This window comes from Strigops habroptila, chromosome 2 (assembly GCF_004027225.2).
Source record: "Strigops habroptila isolate Jane chromosome 2, bStrHab1.2.pri, whole genome shotgun sequence".
NCBI classification, from domain to species: domain Eukaryota; kingdom Metazoa; phylum Chordata; class Aves; order Psittaciformes; family Psittacidae; genus Strigops; species Strigops habroptila.
The window spans coordinates 104,881,059-104,901,783 of record NC_044278.2 but is presented as its reverse complement, the minus strand read 5'-3'; the positions used below and the strand labels follow the sequence as shown (position 1 = coordinate 104,901,783).

The 20,725-nt window shown below is 38.3% G+C and overlaps 1 protein-coding gene across 1 annotated transcript in view; it reads right to left on the bottom strand.

Annotated features, from left to right (window-relative positions):
* MICU2 (mitochondrial calcium uptake 2) overlaps positions 1–20,725 on the bottom strand; it is a 147,278-nt gene that overhangs the window by 63,626 nt on the left and 62,927 nt on the right. The window contains exon 2 of the mRNA XM_030477887.1: positions 1,486–1,633. Coding sequence (XP_030333747.1) covers positions 1,486–1,633 — 148 coding nt within the window. The remainder of the gene's footprint in view (positions 1–1,485; positions 1,634–20,725) is intronic.

Genomic DNA, 20,725 nt, shown 5'->3' with positions numbered 1-20,725 from the left:
TACAAATAAACCTTACCCGTATAGCACTTCATTAAAAATCTGCATGTGTACTATTATAGTTGGAGTAACCAATTAATATGTATGAACCGCTAAGACTGAAAAACACTTATTTCTCTAACCTTGCTTTCACAGACAACTGTCTGAAACCCACACCTTCAAAACTGAAACTTTCAGTATTCATTGTCTTTCACTGTTTCATACTGGAAAACCTAAAAGAAAATCCCTTCTAGGTTTTTAACTTAATAACCTAAGTTTTGAAGGAGAAAGAACTCTTTTTGTTAGCCATATATTAAAAAAAAAGTTATTTTGAGAGTCTCCATGACTCTCAAGGTCATAAAGTCCTCCTAAGGATTTACATTCAGCTTTGTATAATATTAGAAGTTGTGTGTCAGCAGTGAAGCCATGTATCCTTTATCACCTACAGATTTTTGGCAGACACAAAAAACCTTTTATTTTCTTGTGTCCTGTTCTTTGACCACTTGCAGCTCAGCGAACTCTATTCTGCCCCAGGTTTCCCAGAGGCTTGAATTAGTGCATTCAGTCTCCTTCCTCCTCCCTGTCTCACTAGCCTTCCCACAGTACCTTGAATTCCCTTCTGTATTTCCTGTTCAGCATCCCCATGTCACTTGGACATTCGCTGCTAGCTGAGCAGAGCATCCCATGCTATGAATGGCTTTTGCTAGACAATGTGTTCCCCTGGTCAGTATGTGCAGACTGCAGCACACAATGATTAAAGTTGGGATTTTCCCCTCCTTCCCACAGCAGAGGTACTAACAGTATTTGTCCTCTGAATGACAATCCTCTTGGAAACTTGGAGAATTTAACTTTTCTAAAGTAAAAAATTCTTTGGAAAGCTGTAAAAGCCAAATTTTTGGAGGAAAGGAGGACAACAACCTATGGCACTTTTTATTTGTGTGCTGGTCGTATCTTCTCCTCAGAAAGCATGCTTTTAAAAGTACTTTTTAAAGAACGTGCATACAATTTTGATTTGTTCTTAAAGAGGTTTTGTATAAACCAGAGGAGATTTGAAACCAGAAACCTAGAGCTGAGCTCAATGCTTCATTACACTCATTCAAGTCACTGCCATCACTGCCTCTTCTAAGAAATAAGGTCACAGAGTATTTACTAGTGAAGTGGATAGACAGATAATGGGGCCAGGAATGGTATGAACACTATTATATTACACTCCTACTATATTCTGTGGCATGTAAGTAATTGAGGAACTACATACTGATCAGACATGCAAATTATGCAGAGATGTAATTTCATTCATCAAGTCACCAGATTTCTACATCATCAGTCTCAATTCACTGGTGTAAAGGGTGGTGATGCCTGTAAGAATCCACATGCACAACATTTATAAACTGGCTTGTGTTGACTTATGTCAAATAAAGGATCTTATCCCAGTGATTGGAAAATTACACCTTGAAGGGGACCTGCAAGTTTCTTTTCCTTCACAAACACAATGATGAGAAAACAACTTACGTTCAACTTGATCAAACATTACTGAGAACAAGAAATCTCTTGGTGTCATGTAATACTCTCCTTCATATTCCAATGATGCAAAACGCATGAAGCGATGCTTCCGAAGAGACAGTCTTTCGTCCATTTCCGCATTAATGGCATCTTCCTTCTGAAACAGAAAAAAACCATCCCTGCAGAAAGTTGGCTGCATTTGTAGACCAACTCTGTAATTAGAAAGAATCCTATACCTGATCTTGATTAACTTCAGTATTTTGTGGGTAGCCACAACAAGAGACTACCAAGAATTAAAGCTTTTATGGCACAATTTAATGAATGACATTCAAAGTATTTTTTGGCTTCACTGAGAGCATGCCTTAACACAGCTGAGACAAATTAATGACTTGCTGTCACCAAAGGCTGCCCTTACCTCCTATTCCCCTGCTCCTGGCCATATGGTCCTGCACCCCCTCCTTTGCCAGCTCTGCTAAATTCAATTAAAGTCAAATTCAGTTTGCTAACTCAACAAAAAACTAAACTGACCAAACAGCAAACAGTATTTTGCCAGATTAGTGACTCGCTCAGCAAAGGTTGAAATGTGGTCCGCATCTCTAACTCCTGAAGTCAGTTATCAAGCTGTAAAACAACTCCTAAGATGGGAGAATAATGATATTCTAGTTTAAGTATGGGCCTATCTTCCAGAGAAGTTAATAAAAACAGGAAAAGCAATGAAAACACCGACAAGAGTCAGAGATTGCATCACCAAACCCAAAGAGTCGACTTGTCAAGCAAACAGAAACCTTCCAACTCCCATCCCCCCTTTAAATACTGAGATTCATGATCAAAATAATACAAGTTGACAACATTCTGATGAGTAGTAACACTTACTGGCAGCAAGAGAGGACACAGACATGGTGAAACAGATGTTTTCTTAGGATTTCAGAGACAGTAAGTGAAAACAGGAAAACAAGACACTTTAAAATTCAGAACACCCTGTGCATATTCGAACATAGAACAATTTTACCACCAGCAGCATCACTCAATTTCAGGACTGTTCAAAGGTGTGAGAAAGTGAAGGAAAAGCAAGAAAATCCAAGACTATGAAACAAGATCCCAATCTGAACATACTTGAAACAAGTCAGTAAACACCAAGATGGACCTGCAGCTAGGTCAGTGCCTGTGACATTACTCGTTGTGTGATGCAGATGAGCAGGTATAGCTTAGGGCATGGCCTACTGAGGTGCTGCACCACATCTTTCAGTAAAAAATTACTATTTGTTTATGCAGTTTTCAGTTTCTGGATCATTCCTATGGACTGCTTGGCATTAGAGCAGCCCAGTAGAGTGCTGGTGTATGCTGCAGCTTGCCCATTGGGACACTTCTGAGACAGGCTCCTGGTTACACTCAAACCAGTTGCAGGTGCAGCAAGGGTCTCACCATGAGATGTTAAAACACAGGGGCTGCTGTGCTGAGTCTGTTCATGGGGTGAACGGTGGGAGACAGGCAGACAGTATGTGGGTGAAGGAGGGGGGAGACCAGTGGGAATATCTCGCTTGGTTTTACTGCAGTCAGCACTGGTATAGTGACATGCAAGGTAACAGGCACCAGCTGCACGGGAGGTTGTTAGGAAAATTGGGAATGTGCACAGATACTTGCAAATATCACAGTTGGTAATGGGGTGCTTGTGTGTTTGTACAAACACATCCAGGGAGTGGGCAAGCGAGAAGGGAATGAGATTCTGAACCACTTAAAAGCTGTGATCAGATTTCTGACACTTAAGTTGCTATTCCTCCAGGATGGGGACTGCTAACTCTGTCTCCTCTGCTGAGTTTAACAATTGCAGAATCAAGCGCTAGCAGCTACATTTCCTACACTCAGCCGACAACACGACAGGACTTTGGTATGAAGTGGCAAAGACAGCGGGAGAGCCAGCTGATATGATGAACATATAAGCTGTTTCAGGATGATAGCTTCTAGCTCTCAGACAGGGCTCTGAAGTTAAAATAGAAAACATTAGGTTTAGTGTCAGGCTGGTGAGGTAGAGGAAAGAGATAGAGGACTCGTACTGATACAGGCAGCCCCAAATAATGGCACCCAGCGTGGTCTAAGAGCAACAACCAACTTTTTCAAAGTGAAGGACTCTTGAAACAGGAGAGTGGACCACAAGCTATGGCCAATAACCAGTCCACTGAAGAAAGCATGAAAAAACAGTTCAGGGGACAATGAGACATCAGAGAAGAGGATGAAGCATTTCAACTTTGTGTCATTAGGTTTCCTTTTTTTCTACCCACCATGGTCCCTAACTGGATATAGGGACCATATGTTTGTACAGTTCGGGGATCTCAAGAAAAAGGGTACAACTAGCAAACCTACAGCCATAGCCTGGACACAATTATTACCATATTATACTATATTATACTTAATTATAGTTCTAAATAGAAGGCTGCAACTTGCCATTTAATCCTACACCTTGCACCTTTGTGCTAGCATTAGGCACTTACTAAAACAGTCATATTCTGATATGTAAGGAGAATGAGGGCTACTTATAAGTATCTGAAGCCAAGGTTTGCTTTCTTTTAGATATGACCACTTCGTATCAATAGCGCTGCCTCAAGCTTCTTACACAGTACGGAGCTTCCTCATGGCCTACACACAAGCTGCCCTGCTGCTGTTCTGTGATTCAGATCCGTATGTTCTGGAAAACACTGTTTAAAAAAAAAGTAATATAATGCAATCTTTAGCTTTATTCTTTTTAAAACTTTGGGGGACAAGTGATTCTGTAATTGCTTAGTTAACAAGATTCAACAAATGCTGCAGAAATCATATGAATAGTTCATAGTTGCTGGGTATTAACAGGCAGCATTCTTATTAAAATCATCTCTTTCTCATAATAACAGGAGCAATTTTTGCCCTACGGCAAATTTAAAAGAAGTGGAAAACTTCTTCACAGTTGTCCCTTAACTAAAATTATGGAATGAAAAACCATCTTTCTGCACAAACACAAAATAAAAAAGTTTAAACAAGAAGTAAAGAGCTAATCCTACAATGTCTTCAAACCAACTGGATTTTCAAGTTTCTTAAGTCTTACAGTATTTGTCTGAATTCTGTTTAAAGTTAAACTTGCTACTGATACCAAAGCACTGAATTCCAGCAATCCACAATTTTAACTGAAATAGGTACAAGTTCACATATTAACTCTGAAGATTGCTCTGTGTTTGGAAAAGAATGTATTGCCACCAGAATTACAATAACGTGTGACTCATCAAGCCCCTTTCTTTTCATGAAACTAGCATCTCTGATTCGCAAAACAGCCTTGGGAACATGGGTCACTTCTTATGAAAGTCAGCTTCAAATACTAGCACAAATAAGATAAACCTTATGGGATGATATGCATCAGCTGTGCCACCTCCTACTTTGTTTTCAAAGCTTTTGCAAGATTTCCAATGTCCTGTCACTGTATGAGAAGCTCAGTGTCTGCTAAAAGCACTCTGGCCCCTGCACACCAGCACAAGCTCAGCTAGGGCTATGCTATAGCTCAGCTATCCATGAGTAACTGCTTACTACTACTGAGTAGTGTATGGCATTGGACTGAAAATTCATGGCACTCCAATGGCTGTAAAACCACTTATATCAGCTACAAGCTGATCTGCCATCTTTATGATGACAGGTACCTTTATTTCTGCTTTCCCAACATGTTTTAGTATGGTTACTGTGAGAGTCTCTACAGCATACTCCAAGTATGTTAAAGGGAAAAAAACCAAAACCAAAACTCACTGTGCAACAATCAGGAGTGCAGAAGTATAACACAAAAGCAATCATTTCATATCTCATATTCTACACTTTAATTTATGGAGGCTTGAATAAGGCAGACCTCAGTGAAGGACTGGGAAACATGTACAGACAAAATAAAAAGCCTATCAAAATATTTAAAAAATGCCAAATAACTTTCACGCCTTGACAGTTAGGAGAATAAAGGCTGAAATTTCCCCAAGTGGCTGCGTGGTTCTGAGTTACTGGCTGGGCTTAAACCATGACAATTCTGCACAAAACCTAATAAAAAAATAACCTGAAAGTTTTTACAAAGATCCTTTTTACTAAAGAGCATCTGGAAGCTGAGCAAACTGGACTTTTGCAACCTGGAGGAAAAAACCTTCACAGGGACCTAATAGCAACCTGCCAGTGCCTACAGGGAAGTTACTACGATGACTGAATTGGGTTCTCCACTGGAGCTTCATACAGCTACAGAACCAGCACCTCCATTAAATATGGTTAATCCAGGCCCCCTTTCTAATGAGTGCTGAGAATGGCAGTTCAGGAATGTAATTACAGGGACTTTTTTTAGCTGTCTGGACAGACAGTTCAGGAGATGCAGGGAGGGATAGAGCACCAGGAAAAAAGGCTTAGACTCCTTCACACCAAACACATCTGCACAATTTTATTGCATGAGAGAATGAAAATCTGGGCAAACATAACTGGAGAGTAGAAGCTTGGAGGAGAAGAGGTGGTGGCAGGGGTATTACATGCTTCGGCCAGACCAGAAAGTGTGTAAGGAATATGGAGATTCTTACTGTCCAGTGTGAAGGCAGGTACTATCAGTGGCCACATACTCAAATAGCACATCATGATGACATCAGGCCTTTCAATTGCCATTTTTCTCACAACATTTTCCCAAACCAACAATAATACTGTTCAAATTGGTTTAACATGAATTAAGGACTTGAACCTGTTACCTATGGCATCAGAGACTAGAAGTTCACAATCAAGTTTAATGATACCAAAAAAGTGATGACTTTTCAGGTGTAAGCCATATAATTCATAATTTGACAAAAATATTCAATACAATTATTTGTGCAATTTTAATTAAATTGAATGTAGCTGGACATTTGGCCTTTAAAGATCAGTACTGATGATCTTATGCTTACTTTTCATAATTTCTTCTTAAACATACTGCCAGCATTTAATTAAGCTCTGAGTGACATCTTTTAGTCATCACATTTTCATTTGCCACACTGCCAACTACGACCCTCATACTGCCTCTGTTCTTCTCTGTTTCACCTCACAAACCCACTCTCACGATCTAAATAAACAATATGAGCATAACACTTCACTATGATTATTCTCCAATGCAAAATATCATTTCAGAGGGTGTTCTGGAGCATAATTACCAGACTCTTTGCTTTAACTATATCACTTCTTTCCACCAAATTGTTTGTTGTTTCTAGACTACTATTGCCAGTGATTAAGTTATTCCTGAAGCTATGGTTTAGGACAGTCCCTAATCCTGAGCAAAAGAAGATCTACTGGCTCAGAAAAGGGGGCATGGGCATCCTGAAGCAGGTACAGGCCATGTTGTGCGGCTAGGTTTAAAATATAGACAGATCTACAACAGCAGCCTGCATGCTCTTTTAAAAGCTGTATCCCTCTCCTTCACTGTTCTCTTCACCGATATGTATCTCTCCATGTCTTTAGCAAGCAGGGATGCTGGACCCACTGAAGACAGCTGGTAAAGGATGGAAATATATGGGAAGATTTAGAGAGCTATGGATTTCTGAAGAAAGACAAGCAGCGTAACTCTCATTTGTTCTGAGAAGGGATAAATGACTGAATAACTATTCTAATCACATTCCAAATGCCTAACCAAAGACTGAATAAAAATTACGTTTTGAAGAAAAGGCTGATTCAATCCCCTAAAATTAAGATTGATCTTTTTTTAAAGTACAAAGCATTCATAGGGGACCAAACTCTCCCTCAACAATTCAGTATCATTCTCACTTCAATTAAGTCCTGACTAATTTCCAAGTACTTTTTCCTGAGTCATCCAAGAAGTCCTTCAGATAAAAAAGATTTGACATTCCTGATGTTTCTAAAAACACTCTCAAAGCTCATTTTGCTCATAAAAATGCATGTGCAGGGCAAAAAGCAAAGTTTACCTCTTTAATTCTATTCCACAAAATGAGTGTCAAGTAAAGACAGGTATACTGTAGGAAACAATTATGTATTTAAGGCTGGACTCCAGGTATTGAGGTATCTGTAATCTAACACCTCAGCAGTTTCCAACAGTGAAAACTGAAAGCAAGCAAGATACAAAAATTCAAATTTACTGAGAAGCAACGTGTGAGAAGAATCTATTACTACTCCTTGCACGAGATTCTTGTAAGCATAATTTAAAATTACTCTGAGATTGACTTGGGCTTATTGTTGTCTTTAACAGTGTGGTGTAAGAAGAAATCAAACCACAAAGAGCTATGCTGCATTAATGTTAAGGCTTGGGCTGAAATTCCATCCTTAACTTGTTGTATTGTGTGTGGGTACAGCCAGGGCTTCAAACGCTGGGTGTTCCCACATGCTCCCCAGCACAACCTGGTGAATTAAGAATGAAGTTTCAGCTTTAACTTGGAATTTACTTGCCTTTGTGATTTTATGTCAAGCCTCCAATGCCAAATTGAGAATGTCCATGGTAAAGTTATGATAGTTGATGGTAAATTAGAATTGAATGACATAAAAAGAGCTCTAGAAGGATGCAAGTGTTTTCCTTGGCAAGGGATCAGGGGCTAACCAGCCACTGGCGTCTATAAGCATTACTGAAGACTATCGTTTCCTTCTTGGCTTCCTGCACTGAGAGATGCCTAAGGGCAACCACATTATGTCTTACAATTAATTTTCAGATCAATGTAATGAATCTGTTTATCAGTCTCTTAATTTAGGATGCTAATAAAGAATTCATGGTGTTCAATATTTGGCTTTGATCATTTTGGTATGAAAAATAGCAAGCTAAAGCCAAGTAAAAACTTTGTATTCAGTGTAACTTTTTTTTTTTAATCAATAAAAATTAAGGGTTGCATAAATAAAGTCTTGATAACCCTTACCTGAGATTTTTCTAACACTGCTGATCCCTGTGATGTGATCTTGGTAACATTGCTAAGCAAATTCTGCATCCACTCAAAATGTAAGTACTTGTGTACAAACTCAAGTATTTGCAGCTGATTATGAATCAGAATTGACTTAAAATACGCACACACGCTTATCACTCCCTTAAAATTTTGTCTTCCGCTTTCGTTCATTTTACTTTTTACGCCTTTGCACAGAATCTGGTGTTTTGACATGCCTGCACCTTTTATATGCTTTCCATCTTAATTTTTTCTGCTTATAAAATAGTCTACATTTTCCAGTTATTTTTTCCCAATATAATTTTTCTTCCTCCACTCTACTCCTTTCCAAATAATCTGCTTACTCTGCCTCTTTGTACTCTTTCATTGCCTTTCTTCCCTCCATCATCTATACACCTTGTTTCACTTTCACTTGGGAAAAAAAATTAAGCTATAAAACTTTTTCTTCCCCTCCTCTGAAAAGAGGATCAATGCTCTTTTTTTCTTCTCTGATCTGGAAGAGTTAACTTGCACCACTCATTTTACCTGCTGTAAGGATAACTAAACCAATGCGTGGGATGTAATTAAAATCCAGTTGGTGCCAGCAGGCTCTCTGGGAGCCTTAAGTTTGGATCCATTAATTCACACTGCATCTACAGATGGATTTAGCAACTCCATATCAAATTTCTGTAAGGCTGATGAAAACTTTGCAGTTAACTTGTGTCATTATTGTATCTCAATTTCAACTCAATCCAATTTGAAATGATCAAAATAACAGAAAATGTAACTTGACCTCAAACCCCGCTGCGCATGTTAACATACCCAGCACGTACCCTGAATGCACAGAGGATAATGCTTGGAGCTCAAGGTTCGAAAGTTTCATATGATGCAGTAATTGATAGATGAAAAGGGTTTTGACAAGAAATCCATTTGACAGAAATACATGACTTACAGACAGCGCAGGACTGTAGTATTTAAGAAAGCTTGTGTAAGTATGTGCAAAAGTAGTTTGGGCTTTTACAATAAAGAATGGGAGCCATGTATTAAACAGTCTCGATCAAACGCATCAGTTACCAAGACCAACATCAAGTTAAACATCTAGGATCAGAAACAAAATGTTCTTACGTAGTGAATTGATGTGTATGACTTTTTTCAACGTTGTATTTTTTGACCTTGCAGATCAAACTGCGAGCCTGGACATAAAGTAAGCCAGGAAAGAAGCAAATAAAAAAAAAAAAAAGCACTGATTTCTGTTTGGAAATAAGTTCAAAGTATTTGAATGACTGTTTAGCAATGTGAAACTAAACAAAAAAGCTTTAACAGCCCTGAAATCACTAACTATGAAATGGACAAAAGATTAAAATACCTTCTCAGGTATTCTTCTCACAAAACAGACTGCTACAAGAAGGACAAGCAGAGAATGAAAAAGCAATAGCCTTATATTTGGCTACTCTTAATGCTGCTGAATATAAATACTCCAAAATTAGATGAAGCTGTTTTTATGCACTAACAGGTGCTATTCCCCTTCTTTCTTTCAAATAGCTGCTTAGACAACTCTGCTGTGCTAGTACTAGTTCGCGACGGTTACGTTTGAAGCAGCAGCTGAACAGTTTATTTGCATCTAAACCCCTGACATTTTTGATTTTAATTTTTTTCTCCTACCCCTTGCATTTCACTGAGTTCAGACTAAACTGGTGCACAAAGAGCACACCTTCCACTGTTACTAGAACCCATGCTGAATGGAAAATTACCCCAGATGTAAGAATAATACAGAAAACAGTCTCGGTTTAGAAGGTTCTTTTTTAATTTCACTATTCAATTCTAGAAATTTCAGCCTTAGCAGAGCTCATTTTTAAACATAAACTTAAAAAGAAGTCAGAAACTAACACATTTGCCCTAACAATGTAACAAAGGCAGATAAGGTGTCCAAGCTCTAACAAGGCAGAGAACCAGTTTATTTAACAAACCATACATTTACACCTCAACTTGCAAGTTATCACACCGCCCTACTTACACATCCCCCTCCTGAGGCTGACACACCGCTTGAACACACTGGTGCAGAAGTACTAAATACATACGTAGCACTGGGGTGACCACACAGACACCTCAAAGGCAACATGCCCAGGAAACGGATTCATACAGCTTTCTAGGAAAGCTCATCACACTGCCATTGAATTTGACAGGCAGTGGACTTAATTGAAAAATGTGTTGTACCTGCTTCTCACTGATCTTTTTCAGTCAACCACTAAAATGCAAAGACATGAATACATTTACCTTTAAAGTTAAGAGCTAGATATTTTTGGAAGATGCTATGTGCAAACATGTAAACAATACATGGTGCTTAACTAATTGCCTTTAAAATCATAAATGGTTTACCTTAGAACAGTTTACCCCTTGTCCTATCACTACACTCCCTGATAAAGTCCTTCCCCATCTTTCCTGTAGGCCCCCTTTTTAGGCACTGGAAGCTGCTTTAAGGTTTCCCCTGAGCCTTCTCTTCCCCAGACTGAATAAGCCCAACTCTCTCAGCCTGCCTCCACAGCAGAGGTGCTCCAGCCCTCTGATGATCTTCGTGGCCCTCCTCTGGACTTGCTCAAGCAGGTCCATGTCCCTCTTGTGTTGGGGGCCCCAGAGCTGAACACAATACTGCAGGTGGGGCCCCATGAGAGTCGAGTAGAGGAGAATCACCTCCCTCAACCTGCTGGCCACACTCCCAAAATACTGTAATATCTTTATTTTTCCTCCTGCTTCTCAATTCAAATGATGTATGGAGTGTCTGTCAGCACATCTTCTCAGGAGGAACTGGGAGAGGCTCTAGCCATCTGAACTTTTTGCTTACCCTGGGCTTGCAGATCTTTTAGGCTTTTCAGGTTAATAGGAGTTTACCTCTCACGTGTGCTTGTGCTATAGAAGGAAACCATATGCCCTTTTCAAATATCCTCTTATTTTGTTTGGGTAACTTAGATAGTAGCTCTACTTGATCTGTTCTGAACTACTTCAAGAGATAATCCATTTATTATATGGCAGATCAGTTTAACTGCATGCCCTTCAAAATGGGAGTATGTATGTCAGAGTTTGAGAAGTGCAACTCCAAACTGGGAATTTCTGCAGCCCAACTCATGCCAGCTGCACAGTGCTATATATTTACCTGATACTTTACAGCTTTAAAAACTTTTTACTGTCATAGTGCTTGATCCTGTAACAACCATAAAGGCAGGAAAAAAGTTTACAGTTTTAATAGTAGGCAGTTGAATTGCTAGAGCAATTTTTGTTCTGAACCAGAATAATTCCGGGCTCAATGCTTATAAATAAGAATTTAAAGGAGAAAGTAAACTATGTAACAGCAGATGTACTAGGCTGACCTAAAAGAATGCATGTCCTAAACCAAGATTGGGAGAAGATAACAAAAAGGGGAGATGACTTTCCAATAGGTAAGGTAAGCAGTACCGATTCAAAAGAAAATTAAGGAGCTGAAAAGCCGAGGATAAGGGAGCTAGATTTGAGGTAGTAGGAAGATAGTCAAGAATTACATACTAAACCCCCAAAGTGGTTACATTTTCAAGAATTTTTTTTTTGTTAACAGATGCATTGTGTTAGCATTTAATGGTTGCACACTTTGAGATATATCCATGTCCATGTATAAATGAGACCAGAAAGAAGATGGCTACCATAGTCTGTATAAGGGCTAAACAAGAGGCCGTAAATACAGTGGAATGGGAATTAATATAGTAGGGAGTTCAGTGATAACAGGAGAAGAAAACTTAGAACAATCAAACAAAACACCAACTAATCAAACAAAAAATACCAAACCAACAAAATCTCCCCAAAATGTACCAGAATTGGTCTTACAAGCTTTCTAAAACCACTTCAAAGTGCCTCTGTCGATGGTTACATACACTTCCAATAGTTCTGTACACCCTATGTTTGCAACAACGTGCCAAAAGCATTACTGAAAAGGCATTACATGGTATTTCACACATGGTATTTCACAATGTATACACTTCAAAGGAAACACTGAAAGAAATTGCCTCCCTGTCACCAGAGAAGACTGTCACTTGCATGTTTTTGAAACACATTTCAGAGTACCAAGCACTATTGTTAACATGTTTGCACATCCAAAATGTTTTAAACAGTGTCTGAATGCAAGGTGCCTTCCATAGAAGTGAAGATAAAACAGCCTCAGATTTCCGTACCACTCACAGAAACACAGAGGGTGCCAAATATAATGACACATTAAAATGTGAGTCCTATTAATTTTTAACCTAGCTACTTTGGACTTGCCTTGCCAGGGAATTTTCATCACAACACTGGGAGTGCATTATAAAGAAATACATCCCGCATTGCAGTTGCTGACCAGGTTAACATGGCACTGATCAAAACCAACCAGGCAGTGGCAAAACCTACGGATTTACAACTACTTGTATACCAAGGACAAGCACCCCCGAAGCAGAAATATCCTGTGATTTCATCTTCCTGGACTAAGAACTGTGTTTCTGTACAGAAGAGTAAATACAACTCAAACCAAGACAAACAGGATGCCTATGTAAGGCTTGAAAATGCTTATATTCCATTACCAGAGAAAAGAAAAAAAAGATGACAACCTTAAATATGCAAGCATCATATATGCTAGCTGTCATCAGCTTCTCTAAATGAGTGCTTCTACGCAGTCAGCCTGCAAATACTTTAAATGAAACTTGTAGTTGTTACAAATTTATCCACATTTCAATAACCTCCTTTTTGAAGTCTTTGACATAAAGAACCAGTTAAAAAATGCAGTGAATCTTGGAAGAATGTTCTTTTGGCTGGTACTCAACTGAGACAGGAGCCCTGGGTTTATTCTTCCTTGGTCACTTGCTCTACAAGGTGGTGCTTTAAGGCACTTCTTTTAACCCACACACGTATTTAACAGTATCACAGGTCACTGTTATGTCATACCAGTTGTACATTGGTAGCATGACTTTACACAGAAAAGTTACATAACAACATTTAGTGATACAGGAATTAGGAATTTTACAGTTTGTGGTAACACACCAAAGTAGAAGAGGGCATGCAACTACACAAGTACTTGCTACAAATATTCTGAAATCTAAAAAAAAAAAAAATAAAAAAGAAATAAAATTTAATGTTTAAAATAAAGGAGAGCCCAAATAGTAGGCAACAGTCAAAAAATATTATTCCCTTAAGAACGAATATGTAAGAATCCTAGATGTGACAGATTGCTGGAAAGACTGGAAAACTGTGTTCAGAGTCAGAATTCCCTTCTATGATAATGTGAACATTACAGAGCTAATCACATTACTGTTCCCCCAGAAGCTTGAAATTTTCGGGGGTTGATGGGAGGAGGAGGTTTTCTAAGCTTTTCTCCAGCCTTTTTATAACAAAAATTTCCAAGTTAGACATGTGTAAATGACATAAGCATGAAATACTTACCTGAATATGTCACAATATGCTCTGTACTGTACAAAAATTCTATCAGATTTAAATCCCATTATTACCTATGTTACATCAAGATGTCTTCTCAGTTCTCAGAGAGCCTGGTACTTAAAAAGGTGCTATAAGTGATGGGGAGTGAACTGATTAGGTTGCCATAGAAAAGCCTACCACCATCAACCCTCCCAAAGATTCAACAGCATCTGGGAAGTGTGAAATTCTTCACTTTTAAACACAGTGAACTAACACTCTTAGATAAAACTTCCACAGTGGTAAATTAATCAGAGAATAACAACATGTAAAAGAAAGAAAACAGAATCTCTTTAAAGCCTTCCTTTCTTTTTTTTTAACTTTTTATTTTTTTATTTATTAAAGGTTTAGTCACATAGATGAAAAATGGCTAACAAGTTTAGCTCTTTAGAACAGTGGTCAGAGTTCTGCTCAGAGGATTTAGCAGGTCCCAGGAGATACTGAAACAAACATCCATATGTCCTGTAAGATTAATCCAACAATAACAACAAAGTAATTGCAACCACAAGAAATGTTTATACTGTAATTAAGTTGTAAAATTATATTTATTTCTCCATAAAGCTGCTGACTTTGCTTCTAAAGAAATGATTTGTTTTCTGTAGGAGTCACTGATCTTGTGACAATGTTATGTGTAAAACCTGAATGTCTTAAACACACTATATTTTCCAATGACCAGGCATATTTTTCATAGACTTGCTTATTTTTTTAAACTTTCTACCTACACAGAATTTTTCTTCTAAAGCACTTTCATTTGACATAAAGATTACAAATGGAAAGACTGGATGAAGAGAGAGTTAAAGACAGTTCTGCTGTGCCATGTGTTCAGAAAAACAGAAATCATAGCGAAAGTTTTATCTAAATTCTGGTATTCCCATTGACTAATTAAACATTTTAATCATTCTTTCCTAGAACATATTTATTATTAAAAAACATATATATTATCAAATATTGACATATTTGCTTTGAGCTGAGCACCATTATTTAATCAAAGATTTGTGTAATATTTTAAGTTTGCAATATTGGCAAGATTGATCTTAAAAGTTCCAGCACATTGCTGTGTAGATTAAAACTTCTAAAATCAGTTTTTGACAGCCTCTAACAGAAAAAACACAGAAAACGGAACAGATGAGACAAAGTAAAGGGCACTAGCAGAAGGTAACAGAAGCTTGAATTCATTGAATTAATTTATTCACACACTTTATTTGCAAAGGGAAAATGTCTTACTACCTCTAAACTGGACGTCAAGGAGATAACTGTCCAGGATATTAGATTTACATCAGAGAAGTTCAAAAGATCCTTTTTACATTCAGTAGTTTCAGTAACAGTTATCCTGAAAGTTGAAATTAATTCAGTATGAAACGCTGAATAAGGTAACACTGACAAATATTTATTTTAATTGGAGCCATTACTGAGTGTAAAACCAGTATACTCCTGATTACAGCAGAGCTGTAACGACCCTTCATTTTTTACTAGTGTTTATAAATTTCATTCTCTAATTTTGAACTTTCCTTCTATAATGAAAGTTCAAGTATGTTTTCTCAATCCTCCCTTTGAAGCCCATCACTGCTGCACCTTCAGCAAGACTGCAAGGTCACAACGCAGCACTAGATTTTCTTCTCTGCAGCATCTCAATCTAGCAAAAACCCGTACCTGGTAGGTCATCCATTTCTCTGTGCTACATTCCTCTGTACCACAGATAAAGTTGTTTTCAGTCATCCTGGCTACGCCTTAAACAGCTTTTGTAGAGGCTGTAGTACCATTTAAGCAGGTCATCAAGCATCTGGTGATTTTCTGTTTCAAGACCTCGGTGGTTATCAGTGTTGCTTCATTTATCAAAGCTGCCATATTCTTGGAAGCAGAGTTTGCTATTAGCACAAAAATTACATTTCTTTGGGAGGTCCAGAACTCCATCTGATGCAATTCCCCCTTCTCCTCCTCTTCAAAGTTTTTAAGATTATCTTTATCTCAGACTTCTTTTGTGAAATAGTTTGACTACAGCATTTAATTCAAGATGGATGAAGCTGTGTAAAACCCAGACTGAGTCAAATTAATGCTGTATTTGTCCAACCTCTTTTCCCTTAATAAAATAAAATAAAATTTCTCAGACATCCTAAGACCTCAAGCATGCCTACATTTTTCAAAGACAGTCTGCTTATTTGTAAATGTTTACAGTAGTACCTAAATTACGCAAGTTAGTTTTTCCCTCTCTGCTGGAGAAGATTCACTAGCCACCACTATAACATAACAATTTGAAAGCACAAACTGATGACTTGATGTTTAGCTAGCACTAACCATCATCCATAAAAACCTGATTCATTCTGGATCCGTAGCACTGAAGCCAGTAATGAGATAGATGCTAGTTACAGGGTTGTTCTCACTGTGCTTAGGAAACACCTTGTTCATTTTGAAAGACAACGGAAGAGAAATGCACATTTCTTCGGTCTCCACTGCATGAGCCAAGCTCAAACTCTCCTTGCCATTACCTACATTTAGGCAGGTGACCTCTGGGGAACATCTGCAGTGAAGAACAAGGTTCCAGGGTACTCCCTACTGCAAAGAGGCATATAAGGGTGTATATACTCCACAGCTAGCTTGAATGTCATCATGTCTTAATATTTTTATTGCTCATGCAAAATAGACTTAAAAGAAGTCAGTCCAAATAAGTGTCAGTTGGTAAGCTCAGTAATATTTAGATTTTTTTTTTAAATAGGGAAATCTTTGGATGATATATATGACATTATATGACATTAAAGCTTATTATTATAAAATATTCATTTAAAGTAGTTATACCCTGCTTCTAACTGCAGAAAAACTGCCTAGGCATCCCTGTGTCCAAGGCTCTGTAGCACTCCATAGCCTTGACCTGCCAGTTGGAATATTTCCATTCTGTGACCTCTTAGCAGATACACAGACTTCAAAAGCATTTCTATTCAGAAAAACAAAAAAATGCACGCATACGCTGTAAGACTTACACATAGACTGTAAGCTCATGCTCAGAGCTGAACCCACAGATACGTCTAGCCTTATCTTGAAAGTATTTAGAAAACACTTAAACATCTTCCAAAATTTGGCCAGAGATGGTCTTGGAAGAATGGACGAATGACTGCACTGGGTCAGACCAAAGGTCCGTCTCATCCAACCTCCCTTCTCCTTCATTACGGTCTGTGGCTGCAAGGTTAGAGCATCTGAATGAGTCAGACATTATACTTAAAATCCAATAGCAGTGTGTCTGCATCAATTCAAGCATTGGCCATAAGCAAATGCTTAGGAAAGAATAAAAATATTCTCTCAGTATTAATCTATTTTGAGCTCAGGGACATCCTGAGCTGGATGTGGTTTCTATGTATTTAAGAACTCTTGATTATATCACTTTCCGGCACTTACCCAACATCTCCTTGAGTCCATGCAAGCTTGTAGTGACTTTAATGACTTTTGCCATGGAACTTCACACATCTATTGCCTATTGTGAAGAATTGCACAATGGATAATAGACCCTGGGAATGTCAAGTTCATGTCAAGTTATATGGTAGTTTTGTGACTGAGGCAAAGTTAGATATAGTTGATTATTTCTCTCTCCGGGATAGATGTTTAACAAGCTTAAGTTTTTCAGCCTTACAGTAGAGGTGAAAAAACCTCCGTAAGTACAGTTTCCATATCACTTCACAAACTGTACTAAATAATAAGATGATATCACCACAATCTTTTTCATTAATGACCTATAAAGGTCATAAATGAAAGGGACATAAAACTTTACCTCTATAAGAAAATGCTATTTCTTTATTCTACTAACCAGTCCTTTAAAAATTCTCTTTTACAGGCCACCTCTCAAGTCCTTTCTTATCCATTTTAATAAACATTACTTAATAGCTCTGCACTCTGCCAAAATCCAATATCTTAAGCTGTAAATTGATAGCTGGAAAAAAATGCTTTTACTTCAAGCTGAATAAAAGCATTGTGCTTACTATATATTTTGTTTTCTGCAAAACTGCAGCTGCACATTTCAAATTAAACTATGCATGGTTTTACTCAAAACTGATCTATTTTCTCACACTTCACTGATCTCGTGGATCCAGTCAGAGCTGTTTTATGATTGCCAAATAGTCTTTAAGGTAACATCTGAAGCTTTTCCGACCTGAGTCTAAGAATTATGTATGCCACCCTTCTCTAACTCTTGGAAACAATCTGAAGTGACATTATCAAAAGTGGGTCGAAAGCAGTATGACTGAAGAACAGGTTTTCTTTTATTTAATTATTAAAGAATGACATCTTTGAGTTAGATTTGTTCCAGAATTCAAACAGTAATTGGGAGGGGTACTAATAACAGAATACATTTTTGGTATCAAACTGCAGAGAGAAGGAGAAGCTGAAGACTGCTCCTTCCCACTTATGCCAGAGCGACTTAAAGACCAACTTCTGCAGTTAGGTACCTAAAGGTATGTAAATCACAGAATCGTTTGGGTTGGAACGGACCTCTGGAGATCATCGGGTCCAAACCCCCTGCCAAGGCACCACCCTAGAGCAGGTTACACAGGAATGGGTCCAGGCAGGTTTTGAATGTTTCTAGAGAGGGAGACTCCCCCTGGGCAACCTGTTCCAGTGCTCTGCCACCCTTAACATAAAGTTCTTCCTCATGTTGAGATGAAACTTCTTGTGTTTTAGTTTGTGGCCATTGCTCCTCGTCCTGTCACTGGGCACTGCTGAAAAAGAGGCTGGCACCATTCTCCTGGCACCCACCTTTGAGATACATGCATTAATGATATACCCTCTCAGTCTTCTCTAGGCTAAACAAGCTCAGCTCCCACAGTCTCTCCTTATAAGAGAGATGCTCCAGTCTCATTAGTATCTACCTAAATCAAATACTAAGTGCTGGGCTCTGTTGTATACCTCCACAGAAGACGAGAGAGAGTAATGGCCCCAGCACATTGAACACAGAGACTATAGCAGAACTGTGCTCATTGCCACAGCCATGTGACAACAGAGAAGCAGCTGGGACCAAATCACTCCAAAATTTTCAAAGCAGGGTATCAAAATTGAAAAGGTTCCCAGGAGAAGTTAATAAGTCACTGTGAATTTGACAAGCTGCTTTTTCAAACATTAACCCACTAACCCGCTGAATCTGGTTTAGATCCAAAGATGCAGATAGTTAAGTTCAAATCTGTGGAGCAATTTTCTCCACAGAACTGAAGTGCATGGGGTTATCTATTATTCACATGCTGTCTTACTGCTCCTGCAACAGCTAGCTAGGCATTAAGGAAAAAAGAAAAAAAAAACAGAGCTAAGGATCCCACCCACCCAAGTGCTGAATCCTGAAAAAACAAGCTTTATTACTTAAAATAGTTTAACTGCTTTAGCATACTTTCTCAACTATAATTTTACCACTTACTTAAACTCTGAATGCCATATTCTTTAATATGCTTGGCTTTCTCTCTAATTTTTTTTAAATGGAAGAACTAAGGTTGATGAAGCAGCAAACACTCTAAAATACATTTCCAAGCCTGTGGCATACTGTGGAAGTGCATCATTATCCTGAAATGGCATTACAGAGACACTAGAAAGTCAGTCTTAACTTCTAATTGCAGGACTTCGAAATACAGAAAAGCACAGGCAGAATGAACATTGTTATTCCTAATACCCAGCGTGAACAATTTGGGTACTCCCCAATACACTTAAAAGCAGTTTTAGCAGACACAGAAGCATAATTCATAGATACAAACTGTGTGCCCCCCTCCCAGTTACAAGCTGTAGTAAGTATGAAAACTATGGTCATCCAAGCCGCGAACCTTTAAGATGAGAGGGAAGGGAAACAGCTTAGTGTACCTGCCTTCAAATTTAAAAACTCGATCACAGATTTATCACTGATTGTCATTCCCTTTAATTCTCATTATGAAATCTACAGAATTTATGTATATTATATATACCAACAGACTTTCCGAAAGAATTTATTCCAGATCCTTATCACTCCTTCTATGCAGTTCTAAGTTGTCCATTTCTATTTCTCCATTTCTAAGATCACTCCTAATTTTTAATCTTGTGCAAAGTAAAAGATATGTGTATCTGTTTTACTAGATCATCTTCCCTTATCTTCACACATAAAATACTTGTTACTGCTTTTGCACTCTTTCCCAGACAATATCTTCCTTGTGCAGCACAGTGACCAATACTATATACAGTATTCCAGATGGAGCCTAACACTCCTGTAACCCTATCGCCTCTGATTTTGTATTTTATCCCTCTGATACAACCTAGTAACTTACTTTCTTGCAGCTGTGCGCAAGCTTCATAGTTTCAATGATTTTTCCACAATAACCTTCAAATCCTTTTCCTAGTCAGTGTGCTGAATGATTGTTCCATTGCAGCACACACTGTGTTTCCTTTGGTTTCTTGCTCCCAGACTAATTATTTTACATTTTTCCACAGTGAACTGTGTTTGCCAGCTGTTGGCCCAGTCACCTAAACAGTTCTAAATCCTTTTATATCTGATTGTATCGTTCCTAATTCACTGTTCTGAATTTTACTACCAAAAAAAAAAAAAAAAAAAAAGAAAAAAAAAGTGGTGTGGAGGATAAACCTCTGCACACAAATATAGACTACTTATATGGCGGCCACATGCATGCGATCAGTGTAATTTATCACATGGTTTTGCAATCTATCAGGCAGCTTTGCCCACCTCACTTGCTTTTTCCAATAATCCATCTCTGCTGGGACTACTTTGAACACTCCACAATTCTGAGCAGCTTCATACAGCTGCCATGAAAAAAACCTGCCACAAACCTCCCCCCTTCTCCCCCCCCTTCTATTATCCTAAATGTAATCCTGTCACTTCACATCACACTTACCTGAAGTTCAATATTCAGTCTTGAACAGTCACCGATATTCTGTCTGGATCTGTGACAGGATCATGGCTTCTTCTTGTAAACCCTTGAGGGTCAGGTGGGATT